This window comes from Corylus avellana, chromosome ca7 (assembly GCF_901000735.1).
Source record: "Corylus avellana chromosome ca7, CavTom2PMs-1.0".
NCBI classification, from domain to species: domain Eukaryota; kingdom Viridiplantae; phylum Streptophyta; class Magnoliopsida; order Fagales; family Betulaceae; genus Corylus; species Corylus avellana.
Genome location: NC_081547.1, coordinates 22,781,247 through 22,803,509, shown reverse-complemented (window position 1 = coordinate 22,803,509; position 22,263 = coordinate 22,781,247). Strand labels below are relative to the sequence as shown.

The 22,263-nt window shown below is 37.4% G+C and overlaps 2 protein-coding genes across 2 annotated transcripts; one reads left to right on the top strand and one right to left on the bottom strand.

Annotated features, from left to right (window-relative positions):
- Positions 1-4,740: 4,740 nt before the first annotated feature.
- Positions 4,741-6,267, bottom strand: LOC132188014 (uncharacterized). The gene has a single exon (XM_059602432.1). It carries the CDS (start codon positions 6,265-6,267, stop codon positions 4,741-4,743), a length of 1,527 nt encoding a protein of 508 aa, XP_059458415.1.
- A 3,550-nt stretch (positions 6,268-9,817) lies between these two features.
- On the top strand, positions 9,818-19,041 carry LOC132187282 (metal transporter Nramp1-like). Its single transcript, XM_059601546.1, has 14 exons — positions 9,818-9,912; positions 10,162-10,317; positions 11,655-11,733; positions 11,826-11,866; positions 12,451-12,529; positions 12,635-12,739; positions 13,554-13,663; positions 13,846-14,027; positions 14,113-14,182; positions 14,897-15,070; positions 15,243-15,347; positions 15,859-15,990; positions 16,938-17,033; positions 18,549-19,041. The coding sequence occupies exons 2-14, from the start codon at positions 10,195-10,197 to the stop codon at positions 18,888-18,890; spliced, it is 1,638 nt and encodes a 545-aa protein (XP_059457529.1). The 5' UTR covers positions 9,818-9,912; positions 10,162-10,194; the 3' UTR covers positions 18,891-19,041.
- The last annotated feature ends 3,222 nt before the right edge of the window (positions 19,042-22,263 follow it).

Here is a 22,263-nt window from a genome sequence, read left to right as displayed (position 1 = left end):
TAATTACCAAGATTTGGTGCCTTGTGCATTGCACGAGCATGGTGGCCACAAGAATAAAGGTATTAATTTTATAAGTGAAAATACTAAAAGAAATATATTATTACTTTATTTTCTTTAAAGTTTGATTGTTTTAATTTTCATTAACTTTTGGGAGCATCAAAAAGTTTTAGGCCATCTTTTTCTAATATTAACTTTTTTTTTTTTACATTTCCATATACTGGAAGGGAGATGGGGATTCGAACTAGTGACTTCCGCTTCATTAGACGTGGTCCACAGCCAATTAAGCTACCCCTTGGAGACTTTTTCTAATATTAACTTAGGAAGCATTAGAGTGTTCCACGAATATCGAATTTCTTGATTATTTTATATTTGATTTTTATATGTACACATTTGTCATGGAAAATTGGCTATACAAAAATAGCAACATCCTAAAATTTGACTCAAATCTGTAAAAGAGAGAATTTTATGAAATTATAAAGCTAACAATATTATATTAATTGTTATAATGATATAGTTGATAGTTCAAATTTTTTTTTTTTTTTTTTTTTTTGAGAAAAATCGATCAAAGCTTTATTACTATGACTCAAGAAAATCATAGAGTCAGAGTGGACAAAACACTTTAAGAAAGAAGAGCCCGAAGCTCTAAGGTTACAATGTCAGAAATACAAGTTGGGATTTCCTCTATCCAATTCTGCTCAATCAAGGATGACGTTGCTTCTTTTGCTAATCCATGAGCAGCTTGGTTGGCATCTCTCTTCACATGACAAATCTGCCAATTTCTAAGATAACCCAAAACTAACTTGATGTCTTCTAGAATCTGTCCAAAGGGCCTCCAGCTAGCCTCTAAATCCCCAATAGCTTTCACTACATTTAAGGAATCCCCTTCAAGAATGATATCATGGAAGCCCATCTCATAGCAAAATTATGCTGCCCGTAGAGCCCCCCAAGCTTCCCCAGTAGTAGGTTCTTGGAGCATCTATACCGGTTCACATTTTGCTGCATTAACCATTCCATCGTGGTCCCTCACAATGACGCCAACCCCCATCCTTTTATGCTTAGAATCAAAGGAGACATCCTAATTAGCTTTGAACTTTCCTTCAGGAGGTGGTACCCATCGCTCTCTGTTTTCGCAAGCCCCATCCAGATGACTCCCTTGCTGGCCCAATGAGTCCTTGAATTGAAGTAGGAGATTCTCACCTTCTTGGACCAACTTAGTTGGATGCAAAAAATCGCCTCCATGGACCACAGAGTTTCTTCTAGCCCATATCTTTTTTGATAAAATAGCAAAAAGGCACACCTCATCCCTGCTGTACTGGTTGACTAGAAACTCAAAAATGTCCAATACGCAGGACCCACGATAGGAGCATTTTTGGAGCTTCCCTTGGCAGAATCCCCACACATCCGCGGCAGAGGGGCAATCCCAAAGAATGTGCACAGCTGTTTCTCTCTCCCTACCACAAAAAATGCAGATGTCTTCGTTCACTACCCCCCTCCTCAATAAATTATCCTTAGTAGGGAGTATATTTTTGCATGCCCTCCACAAGAAAACTTTTGAGGAATTTGGAATTTGCAAACTCCATAATGCTTTCCACACTTGTGAGCACCCTGATTGAGTGGAACTCATCCCAGATTGCATCATTTTTCTCTCCATCTCCAAATGGTATGCACTCCTAACTGTAAAAATCCCAGTGGGAGTAGCTCTCCAAATCAACTTATCCGGCCTCCCATACCTACTCATAGGGATATTGCAGATGATCTCAGCTTCTTCATCCTCAAAAATTTCCTTGATAAGGGCCTTGTTCCAGCCACCCACCATAGGATCAAAAAGCTCATTTACAGTAGCCTCCTCATTGAGACCCCTACAAGGTGTTTGGATGCGATAGGTGATTGGCTTTGGGATCCACCTATCCTTCCAAATGCCCACAGATTTTCCGTCACCAATGCGCCACAATACCCCATCCATAAATAGATCTCTAGCCGCCATGATGCTTCTCCACGCAAAAGAAGGCCTACTACCCAGATTGGCTTCTAAAAAAGTCCCTTGATGATAGTATTTTCCTTTAATAATTTTTCCGACTAAACTATCCGAGGATTGGGATAACCGCCAACACTGTTTTGCCAATAGAGCCTTATTAAAAGAGATAAGATCGCGGAAACCCATTCCGCCAAGGGATTTCGAAAGGCCCATTTTCTCCCAACTCATCCACCGGATCTTCTTGTCATTCTCCTTATGTCCCCACCAAAACTTCTGCATCATCAAGTTGAGCTCCTTGCACAACTCCTTTGGAAGGAGAAACATGCTCATGCTATAGGTAGGGATTGCTTGGACCACCGCTTTTATGAGAACCTCCTTTCCCGCTTGGGAGAGAAACTTGTTCTTCCAGTCAGACACCCTTCTGCGAACTCGGTCTTTAATCCCTTGGAATTCCCGAATACGAGATTTACCAACAAGCGCAGGTAGTCCCAAGTAAGTGTCAAACCTTTGAGAAACCGGTACCCCAGCCAATTGTATGATCCGCTCCTTAATTTCTGGCTCTGTGTTGCGGCTGAAAAAAAGAGATGTTTTCTCCTTATTGAGTCTTTGGCCTGACCCCCCTTCATAACAATCCAGAATTTCAGACACCTTCCGCCAATCTGCTTCTGTAGCCTTGCAAAAAAGTAAGCTGTCATCGGCAAAAAACAAATGATTCAAACGAGGGCCCCTCACTGAAGTAGGGACTCCGGTGAGAATGCCCTCCGAAGCTGCATGATGGAGCTGGGAACTCAACACTTCGGCACTAAGGAGAAATAGGTAAGGAGATAGGGGATCCCCTTGCCTAATTCCCCTAGTCGGCCGAATATCCCCGACAGGATTTCCATTGACAATGATGGCATAGCGAACAGAAGTGATACATGACATAATAAGATTGACCCATCGCCTATCAAATCCCATTTTTATCATAACATTTTCAAGAAAACACCATTCGACCCTATCGTATGCCTTACTCATATCAAGCTTAATAGCCATATAGCCCACCTTCCCCCACATACGAGAGTGCATCGTGTGTAATGTTTCATAAGCGGCCAAAGTGTTATCCAAAATTAAGCGCCCTGGGATGAAGGCGCTTTGATTTGGGGATATAATTGTAGGGAGTATCAACTTTAATCGATTTGCTAAAACCTTTGCCACAATTTTGTACAGCACATTGCAAAGACTTATGGGGCGAAAATCAGTCACCTTTGAAGGATTACTTTTTTTTGGAATCAAAACAATGTGTGTGTTATTCACTGAATCATCAAAAATTCCATAATTAAAAAACTTCAACGCAGCAGCGCATACCTCTTCCCCAACAGTCTCCCAGTTTTCCTGATAGAAGCAGGCAGGCAGGCCATCCGGCCTTGGGGATTTAAGAGGAGCCATTTGTTGCAATGCCAAGTGAACCTCCTCTGAAATGAATTCTTGCAGTAGTTTCTGGTTCATCTCTTGCGTCACTCTGCAGGAAATATGCTGCAAGCAGGTCCCCACGCCAGAGGGTGAAGATGACGAAAAAATTTTCTTGAAGTATCGAACAAAACCCTCCTCAATCGCATCTGGAGTCTGAAGATTGTTCCCCTCCTCATCCCAAATATTCATAATAAAATTTCCCCGTCTCCTCTGTGAAGCGCAAGCGTGGAAAAATTTTGAGTTCCTATCCCCCATCTTTAACCAGTGTTCCTTTGCCCTTTGACGCCATTTCATATCATCTTGTCTTAAAAGTTCATCAACCTTTGTCTGTAGAGTCCGAATAGCAGTCTGATTCCAGGGGCCTTCCTGTTTCTGAAGCTCTTGGATTTCGGTAGACTTATTTGAAATCAGCCCATCAATAGGGTCCCTATTAATTCTCTGCCATCGTAAAAGGCTTCTTTGGCATTGTGTGATATTTGACTTCACCCTCATCCACTTGTCTTCATGCTGACTTTTCTTCCTCCATGCTTGCTTTATTACACCCCTGATGTTGACATTTTTGTTCCAAGAAGCTTCGTACCTGAAGCCCCTATTTGGCCTTCTGAAATTCTGTCCCTGAGGATTGAAAGAGATCAGCAGAGGAGAATGATCAGAGCACCGGGCAGCCAACACCTCTACCCGGTGCACTGGAAAAAGTCTGCTCCATTCCGGATTGGCCAATGCTCTGTCCAGGCGTTCTTGGATAAAATTTTCACCTTCCCGATAATTACACCAAGTAAACTTAGCTCCTGAAAAGCCCAAATCCTGTAAGCAGCAATCATCCAAGGTGTTGTTAAAATTTGCCATTTGCCATCTTGGTTTGAGAGCCACCCCGCACTTTTCTGAGTCCTCTGTGATCTCGTTATAATCCCCGACGCACAGCCAAGCTAGAGGATTGAGAGTGCTTAGATGACGAAGCAAACTCCATGATTCTTTCCTTTTTCCTGGTTCAGGATTACCGTAAAAGCCTGTTAACTTCCACACATGTTCATTTGAATCCAGACACACTTCAGCGTTGATATGTCTTTGGCTGTAATTTTTTATTTCCACCGACACCTCCTTATTCCAAAATAATGCCAGACCTCCACTACGACCAATGCATTCTACCACGAACATACTGCTAAACCCAGTTTTAATACGTATAAACTCCATACGATGAGCAAGCAGTTTGGTTTCCATAACGAAAACCAAGCTGGGTCGCTTTTCCTTCACCAACCAGCAAAGGTCTCGAACTGTCCGGAGGTTCCCAAGCCCCCGGCAGTTCCAACTCAAAAGTTTCATTGAGACTGGCGGGGCTGTTCCTCAGCCACCGCCTCATCCATCGCCCTTGACTCCCTTCCATCTTCATTCCACTTTCCTTTTTTCTGACTTGAGGGGCTTTCAGTGGCATTCGCTAGTGATGCCGCCTTTCGCACTCCAGTAATACTGAGAATTCCGACCCCTTCCTTTTTTTCCCCAGACCCGATCCTGGCCCTCTTTTTCCAAGAGGTGACAGATTTTTTCTTCTGTTCTCGTGACTTCTCCCCTTGGACAGCTTGCACGAAATTTTCATTCACTTTACACGTGCCATGTATAGTGTTATTCCCCTCTTTGTTTCCACGTAACCCTTCTTGCATGTCCAAAGAGGGACCTGCCACCTCACGTTCCTGCATGTTAGGGGAAGCATTAAACCCCCATATAATTTCCTCATTTACCTCCTGTGACCCACTCATGCAAGAATCTTTCAGTTTAAAACCTGCATCGCCACCTTGCCTTCTAGAGGAGACATAATTTCCAAAAACGGCTCCCACTCCTTCCTTAGCGTAATTTCCGTTTAAAGCCATATTCTCCCCGGAAGGAAAAACCTGACTCTTAGGGATATCTCCTTTAAGATTGGAAGCGTAACCGACGGAAGTACCGTCCGTTTCGCTTTGAGATTCGCCTCCTGATTTTCCTCTGTTTCCCGGTTTGACCTCACGCGCCTCCCTGCCCTGGCCTTCGCTCCTCCATAGGGATGGAGATTCAGTCCCCGAGGACTCACCCCCCGTACGCCCCCAGCCCCTCTCCTGTCGACGGCTTGGTGATCCAGCTCTCAACCACGGCCCAAATTGCATTTCAAACTCGTCCCCATGCATTATTTTTCTTGCTCCTTCCTGGCAGCCGCTACGACCATGGGAAATAACACCACAGCTGAAGCAAAAACGAGGGATTCTTTCATACTGGAAAGCAATCCAAATTGCCTGTCCCCTTACTTTCAACGTGCGTCCCTTGGCGAGGGGTTTTGACACATTAACTTTGATTCTTACCCTCAAAAATTCTCCCCAACCCATACCATCATCATTGGTGTCAACTTCCACCACTTCTCCAACGGTTGCTCCCAGTTTTTGACCCACAACTCTACTCATACAGGCTAGCGGCAAGTTGTACATCCGGACCCAAAAGGCAACATTCTCAAAATCAATACTGGCCGGTGTGGAAATTCCATCGAAATCTTCAATGGCGAATAGAATCCCATCAACAACCCAAGGCCGGCCTTCAAGCACCAAGAATTTGTCCCCAGGGTTCTCAAAATCCAGAAGGAATAGATTCTCTCCCATTACTTTGAAAGATAGCTCCCCTGTTGGTCTCCATCTTCTCATCAGCATACCCCTAACAGTGCTTTTCGCTATAACTCGGTCCACAATCAACCGCCCCACCAAGCAATTAGAGCCCCTGTTCACTCCTTCTTCCAACACGTCTTCTTGCACCACCACATCACTTTCTTCTTCCTCCGATAAGCGTAGCTTGTTCCACATCTTTGATAATTCCTCCGTGGTGCTCCCCATGTTTCAACAGATGAATTAGAATTTTGAAATTGCTGTTCGCAGATTGATGCCTTCACAATCTTCTCAGATCTGAAGATAGTTTTCACCTCCTCTAAGTTTCGACAGAAAACCTAGAGAGCGTTTTTTTAATTGATCAAATCATTAATAAACATGATAGTTCAAAACTTTTAGGGGTAATTTTTTCATTGTTCAAAGTTTCTCATTTTGGTGTATTGAACTTTGATTTCCTTCCATTTTTTTCCTTCTATTACATATTGCACTTAAATTAAATGGTGGAATGAGTAATTTCAATAAAAGTATTTTAGTAATTTCACATATTTCTGTTAGGATTTAACAAAAAAATTTTAACGAAATGAAAAAAGTGAAAGAAAATTAAAGTTTGATACACCAAAGTGAACGATTTTGAATATTAAGAAGTGTTTACAAAAAGTACGTAACTTCGTAAGGTAAATTACTCCAAACTTTTATGTTTCTGATTAATCAAAAAGTTTTGAACCATCGTTACATTAACCTAATATCTAATAAAATATAATAAATAAATGTGAAGAATGAATAAACCTCCTATGCGGTCCATCTGCAAAATGGGTCTTTTGCAGCAACTAATAGCACAAAGACACATCACCTAAAGCACAAAAAATGCACACAAATAATCTACAACTTAATGCACTGGATTTTGAACTCAAAAGCAAGAAAAAGTTGAGTTGAAGAGGCAGAAAGAAAGAGACCCCCGTGGGTCTCTGCTAAAACGCTGGCGCCACGGCCAGCCAGACCCTTCTCTTTCTCTCCCACTTCCTCTTCTTCTTTCTTCTCTGGGTCACGCTGGCCGTGGGTCTGCAGACCCACAGGTCTCCTTTCTCCAGCCGGTAGCCCTCTCCGGTGGAGCCCTTTAGGGTGATAAAATTTCCTAAGGGTTAATCTTCCCCTCTAGGTTTTAGTTTTGAATCCAAAAACGATTTAGAGGCATTAGAAACGAGTTTAGACACGAGTTTTGAGGCTGAGTTTCGCCGGATTTTGCTGGGTTTCGCTGGGTCTCATCGGATTTCTGATTGGGTTGATTGTAATTTCTGATTGAGTTGTTGATGTAGCTGATTGCAGAAGTTTGTTTTTGTTGATTTTGTTGGGTCTCTCTTGGGTCGGTTGATTGGGGTTTGGAGTTTGGGAAGAAGAGGGGATTTGGAGTTTGGGTTTTGTTTTTTCTGGTTTTACTGATTTTTTCTGTTTTGTTTTTTCGCCGGCCGTTTTTTCTAGTTTTTTTCTGGATGAACGAAATGGAAAGAAGAAAAGAGGGTTTGGAAGAAAGAAAAGAGGCTTTTTTTTCTGGTTTTTTCCGGCCGGCTATGCTCGGTTTGGGAGAAAGAAAAGAGGGTTTTGGGAGAAAGAAAGCTGGCCGGCGATGCTATTTTTCTGGCTGGAAAGCTGGTTTACCGGCCGGTTGTATGCTCTTCGTCGCCGGTGGGGGGTGGGTTTGCTGGCGCCGGTTTGTGTTTTGGTTTGCTGTTTTAATTTCATTTTGCCAAAATGAGCTTGGCCACGTGTCATCATAAGAGTGGATGCTGCAAAACACCCCTTTTGCAGCATGACCGCATAGTAGGGGCTCCCGTGAAGAATAGTTTTATAATAAAATATAATACACAAGACACATCAACCAAATTCCATGCCAATTTCACCTGCTCGAACTGTCTTGGGCCCCACATATCAAGACAAAAGAATATGCTGAGTGTGATCGACACAGTCACACACGGCTGTACAGCCTGTACTACTTTGCTCCAATCAAAGTGCGTGGCTTACGTGGCATACGTTCCACCTTGAATGGTGACATGGTGCAACCAATCGGATCACCCATTCCAGTACAAATTCTCAGCCGTGCATCCAGCTCCCTCAGCAGCCACATCACCGAATCTCAACCGTCCGTACATGTCTTGGGCCCTACATAACATGGGTACATATGTAGCAGTTGCTGTCCTCTACAGTGACACCTACGACCGAATCAAAGTCAAACCGCCCACTACTGTTCCCTTCTGACCACATCACTGGCCCTACAAAAATCTTTTGGCCTCCTTTATAAAATATTAAGGAAATGCTTATTTTGTATTTTTCTGTCTTTTTTTCCCTTCAATCTTTTTAAAAATCAGTTATTATATCCGTTAGACTTATATAATAACTGATTTTAAAAAAAAAACTTGAATGAGAAAAAGACAAAAAATAAAATGGACTTTCTCAAAATGTTATTGTTATATCTTCCGTCATTTTGTCGTAATAAAAAAATAATGGATTTTCCTAATGAAATCATTCTATCACGTCCACAATTGGAGATAATGAGAATATGTGGCCACTAAATTTTTCGAAGAGTAATGTTATAAGTTTTTTTAGAGTCTTTTTATAATTATTTCAAGTGTGACGTGACTTTTAAAATTACCAATAGATCAAAAGTTAATAAATTACATCTCAAATTCAACAGTAATTTTAAAAGTTATATCACATTTGAGATGACTCTACAGAAACTCTAAGAAGACTTATAGCATTACTTTTTGAAAAAAGTTGAATGATATTCGACTTATAATAGGTATAAACTCTATTTTTTTTTATTTTTTATTTTTGAAAAATATGAAACTTTTGTTGATGAAATTTCACGAGTATAATGCTCTTACATTACTGAGCATACAACTCTGAAAAATCATAGCCAAAAGCTGTGAAGGTTACAAAATCGTAAAAATGACTTCAAGTTTCCGCTAACCCATGTACAATTATATTTAAGAAACATATCTATTTCGTACAGATTAGATCTAGGACATAAGTAGTTCAAATACAAAAATAAAAATAAAAAACAATTAGAAACTAAAAATCCGATTGTAAGGTATAAACTCTGTTTTATCTCAACAACAATCAACAATTCAACACTTTCTTTTCCTTTTTCCTTTTTTTGTTATTGTTAAATTTGCTATTATTATACAATTTAATATTTAACATCTCTAATCCAATCTTATAATGAAACAATCTTTTAAAATAAAAAATTCAATATAGTTGAAGAATATTATTCTTCGCACTTATTTAACATAGGAAGTATCAGTAAATATGATTTATTTTAAATAATTCATAATATTAATTACTTTGAATATATATATATATAGAGAGAGAGAGAGAAATGATCCAGGTTAATACAAATGAAAGGAGTTCATCATTAAATTTGTGTGAAGACTATGTAAGTTTATAAATTTAATAATTAATTTATATATATATATATATATATATATATATATAAGTCAAGCCTATAAATCAGCATAATAAATAGGAGTGAAAAGTCTAACATAACTCTGTCAAATTATGTGTACTTATAAAGTCAAACATTGTTATCTTTAGGGAGTTTTGAGAGCGAAAGATACTGCACGTGCGTTCTGGAGATTAAAAAAAAGGCAATCTTTAGTTTCTTACGCCAAGAAACGAATAAGAAAAGGAGAGGTGCTCAGGAAAAAAATAATAATAATAATAAATAAAAGAAAAGGAGAGAGAAAGACAGAGATGCGATAAATATGTGACTTGGGACAATGGAAATGGAGTAGCAGTGAGTTTCAGTCTCAGGGACAGCCTGAGAGAGAGAGATATTATTCAATAACGTTGTCGTTTAAGCACATCTTCTGGAAATTCAAGGTTTGTGAATCTTCTGTCAAATCATTCTCGTAACCCGCTGTTTGGTTACCAAGACAACATAGAAAAGCAACCCAAAATTGTATTTTGCATCTGTTTTTGAATTTCCCATCTTCTCAAATCCAACGTTTCAAATCTTTTTTTTTTTTTTGTGGGAATTCATAAATATGTTTTCACTGCTGAAATTGTGCACTAGTTGAACTGTGATGTGAATATGATTTACCGATTGAAGTTTGCCGTTTCTTGGTCTAGGCGTGTTGTGCAGAGGAAGAGAGAGGAAGAGAGATGGCTATAACAGGTGCGACTTCTGGGCAGCAGCCACAGTTCATTGCTAGCACTGGAAACCGGAGTTTTTCAAATGCGCCACTGATTGAGAACTCGGATGCCGAGCAGATTGTTGTTCCTGATGTGAGTTTGATTAGTTACTTGATATTATACTATTGTTTTTGTACAAATTAATGGAAATAATGATGGCTAATTGATAGATTGAGGGAGATTAAATTAATCACGAACACCTGGGGAAATCTCTGAAGTAAAGTGAGGTATCAATATAACATGTCGGGTTGGGGTCCAGACGTCCAGTTATGTTATATGTCACACGTTTATAGTCTAACATAAAGAACATTGATTGATATTTGAGAAAGTTAATAATGGTTGACTATCTTTGGCTGTTCTGAATTGAGATTACAGCCTATTCTCTGTTTCTTTTCCATTTTACTGTAGGATTGCATAAAATAAAGAAACATGTTGTAAGAATATGTGTTTTTGCGGGAAATCCTTATGAGAGAAAGACCCGAATGGTGGAAGTGAGATATGGTCACACTCAGGATTGTGTATGGAAGTGAATCTAGTAAAGTATTGACTTGGTTGAAAGAGTTCAATGTGATATTAACCTCATTGCTTAGTGAATTTGAGATCATGGTGATGGAAAAATGATAAAAAAAAAAAAAAACTTCTTTGGTAAAAGCATGAAGTTTTCTTTTTTCTTACACGTTAGTTTGGTGACATCAGTGAGAAACATCTTCAAATTCCTGATACTGATAAGTTAGGGACCTGGAAACACAAATCTTACCTGGTCAAACGATCTGTAAAATTTAATATCTTTACAGTGGTAACAAAGAGGATAAATTGATGGAACACTTAAGAAATCCTGGAAAAAGACTCCTGCAATATGCACAGGATCTCTGTCAGGCATGATACAGATCTAACTTGTTAATGTTAAATCACTTTGTGACCTGTAGTTTTCTCAATGCCAGAAAAAAAAATTGCCAAGTGTAGGAGCTGAAATACTGTAGTGAACATACGGATGATAACTATATGATTAGAGATTTTGAGTTCCTTTGGTCTTCGGTGGATCTTAACTTGGAGCTGACCTAGTTTAAACACAGATTGACTGTTTACACTTTATGATGTGAATGAGTTAATGAACTTTGTAGACCTCTAAAGCAAATGTGCCTCTCCCAAAATATAGCTGTTCATTGTGAACATTGCTTGTGAGACAATCTTAATGTGCCGTTGTCTCACAGCTTTGAGCAAGATATGCCTCAAATGCCGTTGGTGCTCAGCTTTGCAGAAATTGTTGCCTTCAATTTTTTTTTTTTTCTTCCTTTTCTTTCTGAAGGTTGTTTATGTGTAAATTTGCTTGATGATTAGATTTAGGGTTTACAATTGGAACTCTTGTGGATATTATTAAAATTTTAATGGAAATTGATTATTTTGTGGCTCTTTGTATCTCTTTTTGGCAGACGAGAAGTTGGAAAAACTTGTTTGCATACATGGGTCCTGGGTTTCTTGTTTCTATTGCATATATTGATCCTGGGAATTGTAAGATTGTAATTTCTCTTCTCCTTACGCGCCACCATAAATTATGTGCTAACAAACATGTGTACCATACTTGTAATTTGCTGTACTCGCAGTTGAAACGGATCTTCAGGCAGGAGCAAAATTCAAGTATGAGGTGTGTATGTCATATTCTTAGGTAGTTGATTTCCCTCTGAATTTTAGTAGAATTTTGTGTTTCCGAAGAAGAGGTGACTGTTGTCGTGAAATATCCTCTGTTAGAAGGGGCATGCCAAGTAAACTTTGGAACTCTTTTCATTCTAGGTTTTCCACCTTAAAAATGCCATACATTAAAAAGTATGATAGCTATCTTGCTATGGGGCTTTTTGTCCATATCTTCCCTGTGAAACCAAAACGAGGACATGGAATTAATGGCAATACATTTGTTGTAGCTGATATATGCCTCATTGGAGATCCTAGATGGACCCATTTTAAAAATCAATTCCACACATTGGAAGTTTCTCTAGGATGTACCACTGTGCAAATCATGGTACCTAATTGGGGCATGCCTGCCTGCTTTATTGGGTATTCACTCTTATAGCTTTACATACATTTTGTTTTGTAAAATTCACAGAATATACTCTTCCTTGGGGAATTCTCTCTCTCTCTCTCTCTGTTTGTGTATGTGTGTGTATCTGATTGTTTTATTTTTCAATGTTCTGTTATTTATCGTTTATTATTTTTATTACTGATTTTTCTCAGCTACTTTGGATCATATTGGTGGCTTCTTGTGCTGCTCTTATTATTCAATCCCTAGCAGCCAATCTTGGGGTTGTCACAGGCAAGTGATATGTTAGTCTACTTTTTACTGTATGTATCCCTCCAGTTATCTGCTTATCTGCCTTTTTTTTTTCTTCTCTTTTTATGTGTTGGTTTGTGATTTTAGGAAAGCATTTAGCGGAGCACTGTAGAGCTGAATATGCTAGGGTGCCAAACTTCATCCTCTGGGTTCTTGCTGAAATTGCTATTGTTGCGTGTGACATTCCTGAAGGTTAGGCTTTGAGGTTACTGCATTATTTTTCAATTTATTCTATCTTATTTTTCCTAGAATCTGTTCCTTTTGTATATGGATCTGAGGACTTTCGTTTAGCCTTATCGATTACTCAAACAGAGTTTTGAGGAATTCCCACTTTGATTGATTATTTTACACCTTCGCCATCCATATGTAATCTCTTAATTTATTTGTTTGCTAAATATAGGTTATTTTCATATTGTATCAGACAGCTTTTGTGTTTGTGATCCTTACAAAAGAGGATAATGATAGTAATTAAGAGAAATCTGGTTGTAAGAGTTCTGTCATGGTACATTTCTTTCGGATGTTTTCTTTGGTGTTAGACTGTAGGATTGAGAAATATTAACATAAAAAGGAAATGCTTTCTTTTGATTTTTTCTTGGTTGGTTTCCATGCTAGACGTAATAGCCATGTTAATCTCATGCTATGCATTTTTTCATTGGTGTAACATTTCATTATCATTATTAATCATATCACAACAACATTGATGCATCTACCTTTCCTAGAATTTATGTTAAATGCAAATGGACTTGGCTAATATCTTCTTAGAGATAGACAGACTTTGTGGAAGCAGATATTTTGTTCATTATTCCAAATCTTGATGTATGTATAATGTATATGTGCATGTGTTTTTGTACGTATATTTCTTTAGTCATATAACTCATACTTGATTTTAACTGTTTAAGATGGGCAGAAATATGAGGTGTGCTAAATCTATGAAGCTTTGCTTTATTAATTTTGTTCAAATTATAGCTGTCCAAATCATTCTGACTCTGCTTCTTCCTATTTGCAGTGATTGGTACAGCCTTCGCATTGAATATGCTCTTCAGCATTCCCATATGGTGTGGTGTTCTTCTGACAGGGCTTAGTACATTGATTCTTCTAGCGTTACAGCAATATGGGGTATCTTGATATCCTTTCAATAGTCTATATATACTGGTTTAGAACTTTGGAATAGTAATATACCTAATGTATTTGACCCAAAGAGATATATGGTAATAACAGTAATTGATGCAGATAAATTTTAGGTAAAAGCAAATCATGCTTTATGATTTCTCTTTTATTTATTTTTCCGTTGTTTACAGGTCAGGAAACTTGAATTCTTGATTGCATTTCTTGTAATGACGATAGCTGCATGTTTTTTTGCTGAGCTTGGCTATGCAAAGCCTGCTGCTACTGAAGTCTTAAATGGTCTTTTTGTTCCCCAACTCAAAGGAAATGGTGCTACAGGCCTTGCAATTTCACTCCTCGGTGCGATGGTTATGCCGTATGTTTCTCATATCTTCCAGAAATTCTACATCCTTCCCCCCATGTATTTCTCATTTTCATTTAATTTTGTATACTCGCTGCAGGCACAATCTCTTCCTTCATTCAGCATTGGTGCTTTCGAGGAAGATACCACGATCTGTTCGCGGCATCAAAGTAAATGTTTTACCTTAGACAAGTTTTTAACTTTTCTCTCTCTCTCTCTCTCTCTGTTTTTATTTTTATATAAAGCTGTGCTCAAGATATCACCATACTGTACATTATTGTTTAAAACTTAATCAAGCATTTAATATTCAGGCTAGTCTCCTTACAAATGTAAAATAATCCAAAATTGTCATAATCAATTGATATGGCTCTTTCGACTCTCCTAAGTCTCTTTGTTTAGCCATATATTATTAGAGGCATTTATTTTTGTTACCATATAGCCTCTGTGTAAAGAGATTTGTTGGTTGGAAAATTTAATCAGATTAATCTTTTAGTTCTGTTGTGTGTGTTCTTGTTTGAGGGACTGGAATGAGATGGTGTTCACCTGGGTAATATACTCACGTTTCTACAAATGATAGTCTAATGTATCAGTTGTATGCTGAAACCGCTCTTCCTTCTTTTAATGCTTCCATCATTTTTACTTTATCTGGATAGAAATGTGTTTCAATGCCATAAAACTTTATAAATTTTCCTTCCCTTCTCTCTTTCCCTTTTTGGTTAGAAGCCCTACAACTTTAATTAGGAAGCATACTTGAATCAAACCAGCTCTTTAAGGCTCATTTAGAGGCAATTATATACTTAATGGAGATACTTATCATTTTGGTTCCTGCAAATAGAATTCTGGAAATATGGTAGACCAGCATCTGATGACATAATATTTCACAGGAGGCTTGCAGATTCTATCTAATAGAGAGTGCCTTTGCGCTAATGGTGGCTTTCCTCATTAATGTATCCATTATTTCCGTCAGTGGCTCAGTTTGTAATTCCTCAAATTTGAATGCGGAAGATCAGAAGAACTGCGAGGACTTGGACTTGAACAAAGCCTCATTTTTACTAAGGGTATGTGACCTAGCCAATTGTTGTTCTCAGTCCTGGCATTTGGTTTTTCACAGAAAATGCTGATGATGCTTATGTAATCTCAGTTTTCATATTGTAGTTTCAATTTTTTTTTTCACTGAATCACTATTAATGCAGATGATGTGTAATCCTGATCTTTATTTATTGTTTACAGAATGTCTTAGGTAGTTGGAGCTCAAAACTTTTTGCAATTGCTTTGCTCGCATCAGGTCAGAGTTCTACTATAACAGGAACATATGCAGGGCAATATGTTATGCAGGTATTCGACTAATTGATTGTAATAGTCTGTAGTCTGAGAATACTTCCATTCTTCTATTTTTCCAAATGACAATATTAAATTTTGGACCTCAAAAAGTTCTCTGTTTTGGAATTTGAAATTAAAAAATGAAGTTGGTTTTATTTCATCTAGCCTTATTTCTTAATAACAGATGTTACAGTTACATTCTGTCAGATTCCTCTCATAGAATGAAGCACCGGTGAAGAAGAAAACTATATTTTTAATCCTCCTTTCTTATGTTTTAGTAACTTAAATTGTGGATATTTGCTTCATGGGTGACATTCCTGGTCTGTAATTTAGAATTTGGATTCTTATTAGTAAAATTTCTGTGTCAAGTTCAGCTTATAAGTCTTGCAAGAATCAATGCTTCGATAAGTTAGATGCTTTTCAGCAATTACTATATAACTGCTATTTATTTATGGATTCCACCTAAATTGGTTGAGTTCCCTGATCATGACTAGTTATTTTGGCATGGCTCATCTTATTTTTGTAGGGATTTCTCGATTTACGACTGGAGCCATGGCTTCGAAACCTGTTAACTCGTTCCTTGGCTATAGTCCCTAGTTTAATTGTTGCTTTAATTGGTGGTTCTAGTGGGGCTGGACAGCTAATTATCATTGCATCAGTAAGATACTCTCGACTGTCATTTCTCTTTTACTTCCAAAATATGGGATCATTATTCCGACCTGAATTGATTTCACTTTGAAACATCTTGAGCATTGTATCGGTATCTTGTACCAAATATTAAAAGCTAATAAGACATATGTTTATAATAATATATTTCTGAATCACAGTAGTTGTATTAGAGTTAATCTTTGACTTAGTTTCAAATGCATAGATAATGCTTCTATATAAATGATACTACATTTTTCAATATTTGTGGTAAATGAAAATTATTCTATTGTTGATTGCTGTCCATAACTGTCCCAGGCTTCTTTGATGTGCTTTTAACTGCTTCCCTGATGTTGCATGCACCATTTTCATCTCATATTCATCTTTTGAAATTTCTTGTAAAAAGACAATTCTAGCCATCTTGCAAATGATAAGTAAAAGAATGAAGTAATATTATTTCAAAAGACTTTTAACATGAACATATGCCAATTCTTAAATGTCTCTCATTACGTCAATAGCCTGATTCATTATGGCTTATTTTTATCTTTGGATGCCATTTATAAGACATTGAACCATCCAATATTCAAATGTAGCCTAGGCTTTTTCCCCCATGAATGCAAACGTTTCAGTGACCGTTTGGAATTAGAAAAGTGTATTTTGTAAGTCGAAGCTAGAAACCGTTCTGCTTAAAATTTTCTCAGGCAAATAAATTGATGTGGAAACTTGTTTAGTTCGCCATTATTGTCCCTTGCTATACCACATAGAACTTAAGCCCCACACCATTAGAGACTTTCCTTACTTTAAAACTAAATGATTAGAAGTTATCCTTCTTCGCATGCATCACTGGCAGGCTTAAATTTCTGGTTAAAAGTGACATCATAATTTCACTTTTCAACATGCAATTATTCACAAAATTGAATTCTGTTCTTATTCGCATTTCACTTTGTTGTGTGTTTTTAGATGATTTTATCATTTGAGCTCCCTTTTGCTCTCATCCCGCTTCTCAAGTTCACCAGCAGTAAGACCAAGATGGGGACGTATGCAAACTCTAAAACGGTATGATTTATATGAGTGGCAACTTATGTTGCCATTCCCTTACATACTTGATCCATGCATTAGGTCTCATATATTTGAGTTTTTAATTCTTGAAGAGTCTTTTATTGAGAGCTTACTACAACATACTTGTACACCACTTAGCCAAAAGACTAAATTATTAGGTTTGAACCCAATAATATCATACCACTGATTTTTATCAGTATTATCTATTGTATGAGTTGACCACTTAACCAATCGCATCACTCACATGTGAACATTCCAATAGAAATCTTTTTGGGGATCTTTCAAGTAGTTCTCTTACTGTTTAAAATTAGACATCTGGCCTATCTATGTAAGGATTTCCAAACAAAGTGTTTTATGCAGAGAGATAGGGATAGATTTCTGACCAATTAGACAGTGTGTTATCTTACTGTTCAAAGTTAGACATCTGGCCTATTTATGTAAGAATTTCCAAACAAAGTGTTTTATGCAGAGAGATAGGGATAGATTTCTGACCAATTAGACATTGTGTGTTATGAAAGTAGAATTCTATAGCAGGTGGAGGCCATTGTCTTGACAGGAGAGCACTCACAAGCATGTATCCCATGAAGCTCCTAGAGTAGATTGATTAAACAAGGAGAGTTATCTTTTGTTAGAGCATAGATTAAGTAATTAAATTCGTCAGATTAAATGATTAAATTCATCCATTCCTATCAGCTTAAGCGCTTCGAATAAATGATGATTAACATGGTATCAGAACCAAATGTCTTGAGTTTGAACCCCGACTTTACAATTCATCCCCCATTTTAGTTAAATATTCTATATGTTGGGTTTCACATGTTAGAAGGGAGTTTAAATATAGATTAAATGATTAAATTCATCAATTGCTATCAACTTAAGCTTTTCAAGTGGTGATTTAACTCCATTTGTTCTAAAAGCTTAAACTTTTTAGGATAAGTGATGTTTTAACATGATACCAGAGAAGATCTTGAGAGAAAAGTGTTATGAAATTTATACCCACCAACTCATATATACGACTTTCATCGAATACAGCTTTCCGCAGAATTTTATATGTATCTATGAGATCGAGAACGGAATTCTATTTACTCACTTTAAAGTGAGTATCCGTTTCAAATATCATGAGGTCGAACCTTGACTCCATCATTCACCTTCCATTTCAGTTAAGTATTCCATGTGTTGAGACTCACTAATTAAGGAAAAATTTGAACCCACACGTGAGGAGGAGTGTTATAATATAAATTAAACAATTAAATTATACATTTTCTATCAACTTATTCTTTTTGGGATAAGTGGTGTTTTAACATAAAGATGATATGCAGAAAATTATCTTCAAACTTTATGCTTGTCTAAAGGTCTAGGTTCTCTTAAAACTTAACAATCTATCTTGTTACGTGTTATTCACATAACATTGTGACATGTGCTCCAACTCCTAAAAAGTGATCAGACCAGAAGGGCTTCCATTTCCCGCATTTTATCAGTATTTTTTGATTAATTTGCTGTCATCTTCTATTGCAGATTTCAGCTGTCACTTGGTTCGTTGGTTCCATGATCATGGCCATAAATATATACTATCTCGTGACCGGGTTCATCAAGTTGCTTCTTCATAGCCACTTCAAACTTGTGGTTGCTGTGTTTCTTGGAATATTTGGATTTGCAGGCATAGGAATTTATTTGGCTGGAATTACATATTTGGTTTTCCGCAGCAACAAGAAGTCTACGCCCCTTCTGGCATTAATAACTCCTGAAAGTAGACAAGTGGGCAATGAGGCAGGTAATGCATCAATGTATTCCCTACAAAGAGAAGATATAGTGAGCATGCAGTTGCCTCAGAGAAGAAATACAGAAGATCTTGACTGATGGTTAGTTGGGTAGGCTAGATTAACTAGGCTGAAACTCTAGGACTTGTAGTTTTTACTTAAAGGGATGCACCTCAATGTTGCTAATTTCTACTGATGAAAACTATGTTGCAATAAAGGTGACAATAAATTTGAAGTTTTTTTTTTTTTTTTTTTTTTTTGGTGTAAATTAACTTCCACCAAATCCTCCTTTGATAATGATTTGTATGACTTGCTGCATCCTGTCATAACTGATGATGAGAACTAAATTTTTTGTGCAACCCCTGATGAAAAATAAATGTTGTTAGCCTTGACCCAATTAAGCCCTACTAAAGCCCCAGTCCCTGATGGTTAACCTGTTTCACAGGATTTATAGGCCTATTAATTTAGAAGAAGCAGTAGCTTTAATCTCCCAAATTCATGCCCTTTTGCCTTAGACATTTTCTTCAACCTTTGGACACCCATGCTCATAAGTGATTTTAGAAGTCATACTTGTGTTACTCTTGTGTCCCTAAAAAAATGAGGTAGCTTTTAAAATCACTATTTGATCAAAATTCAATAGTGATCAATTACAAGCCTAATGGTGATTTTAAGAGTTACATCATTCTTGGAGGGACACAAGAATAACACAAGAGAGACTTGTAGCATTACTCTCATAACACCACTCATCCCATGGCGGCTCTATTGTATGCGGTCACCGCAAATCTGTGCTAGCGAGGCACATATTAGAGGCCTTGGCAGCACTATTGAATGGTGCAGATGGAGCCACCGTATGCGAGGACCAATGGGTCGTCGCACATCTGCACCTTGGTCATGACGGTAGTGCTATCAACTCAACAACACCCACACCATCAAGGGTGGTGGTTCAATGGCCCAAGAAAATTTTAAAGTGGATAGATAAGTATTAGGGTATGGGTTTGAATCTCCGCAATGGAGAATCTACATGCCTAATTAGTATTAACCACCTTGGTTTTCATTGATGCCCTGGTGGGGCAGACGGTTAAGTTATGGCTCGGCTGGTTTTGAGAGTGCTCTTGCGATTTCTGCTTTGTAGGTCCCTCCTGAACAGTCCCCCGTGAGTTGGTGCTACTATGGTCACGCTCAGGTAGAATACTTACAATTGGTTTCCCCCTCCAACCTTTTTAATTAAAAAAAAAAAAAAAAAAAACTCAACAGCACCCACAAGGGCACCGACGCCACTCGTTCTTCGGACTTCTCATCACACCATAGCTCTAGTAAGGCACATAAAATGTTTTTGGTTTTGCTAAAACCATCACATAAAATTCAACTTACCAACTCATGGAAAGGAGCAACGATTTGCTCAGAAGAAAAAAGTTTCATGCTTTGGTTCAATTAAAACACATAAAGACCAACGATTACTACAGAAAACACCCAGACAAAATAAAGTTTCATGCTTTTTATCATTACACATTTAATCAATATGTGAATGGATGAACGTTGTCAAAACCGATAAGGTTCACAGTAAATCCATAATCAAAAAATTGAGTAATAATAACTCATGCAACCGAGAATCAACAGCGAAACTTGATGCTGAACAAAATAGCATAATGGTAGCTCTGATACCACATGTTTGCATACAAAAACATTTATTTTGCTAAAATATGCGGTGGAAAAGAGATTAAGAATTACCTCTAACCATGCTTGCTAAAGTGAATCAAAGAACCTTTGTCCGTAATAGAAAGTCTTTAGACCCAAAGTAAAGGAATACAATGGCTCTTTATTTATGGATAGCTATCCATATAGGTAAAGTACCCGCAATTAGAATTATACCTAATTTATTCCTCCCATCAAGGAATAAGAATTAGAATAAAATTTAATTTCAGAAATAATTCTTTATTTAGAATAAATTATGGAGCACCCATAACTATGTTTAATTCAAATTACAAGGAATATTAGGTGGCATATGGCCACACTTTATTGAGGAATTTCTTACAACATGTAGAAGAACCTGCCAAACATAGGAGTACCTCTTAGTAAAAAAGACTTAAAGACTACAAATTAAAGGCTATAAGCCTTAGCCATGTCCTTTAGCTTAAAAGTCATCAAGCTATAACTCTTAGCCAAAAAAGACTAAAGGTTAGGGTTTAACTTTTTTATGGGTGTCAAGATTGGAAGGAAACCCTTTTCTTGCAAGCTCTTGGTGGTATCATATAGGCATTGCTTCACAGGCGTGAACTGTAAACCCAAATGCTTTAGCTTTTGATTAGTGAACTTGTAGGGTTTTGCTCTTGGGTTCTTTTCATCCGAACATCTACTACATCACATTTCAGATACTTATTTAACTTTGAGAATTAAGAAAAAGTATTTAAAAAATGTAAACAAAGTTTATTAGTGAACTTATTTTCCAAAAAGAAAAACATCAAGAAAGATACTGTTAGGGTTTTAGTGTTGGCAAAGTCGGTGTTAAAACATGTTTAGTTGTGAGTTTTAAGTCTAGGGTTAAGTAGGTGCAAAAGTTGATCCAAGACATGAGTATTCAAGTTTGTGAATGGTATCCAACATAGACCTAGCCGAATGAAGGCAAACTTGGTGGCTGAACCACCCCAAGGGCCAATTGAACAAAAAAAAAGAAGTTATGGTTGGCCCTTAGGGTGGTTCGGCCACCCTGAAGGGCCAAAGAGGTGGCTCGAGCCGCCCCTTTCACCAGTTTTTTTTTTTTTTTTTTTTAATTATTATATGGACACGTGTCTATTTTTTAATGGTGCTTACACGGCTTCCATCAAATTTTGGACCAAATTTAGACGGAGGTATCGTCTCCGTTTTTTTGCCATTACACAGGTGCCATTTGTGATACGAATTGAAACTGAAGGGACAAAAAATAAAGTCGTTAAACTACATGGCTGAAAGGTATTTAACCCTAAATAATACATAGTTAAGTAATACATTTATATATGTGGTTATGCCACATTGTTGTTACAAAGCTTGCGTAGCATTGTAAAGTGATTTAACATGCTTATACACTGTCTCCAAGGAGTAGCTCAATCGGCTGTGAACCACGCCTCATGAAGTGGATATCACTAGTTTGAATCCCCCTCCCCCTTCCCTTCCTTTGTGTGGACATGTCAAAAAAAAGACAAAAAAAAAAAAATGCTTATACATTAGAAATGTTGCCCAAGTTATAATAACCATGAGTATGGTTATGTTATTTTATATGGTTTTATAAGAAGAAAGTTTTTAAGTTATTTTTAGAAAATCACGTAAAAGTGGTCCTACATACGATTGGTTTAGATGAAAACAAAGCTTAAAAACAATGTTTTTATAAAGGAAAATGATAAGCTTATATATATATATATATATAAAGAAAAAAAAAAAACATCATTATAACATAATGTTGTGGCACAATATGATTGGGTTTTTCAAAAGTTGAATTTATC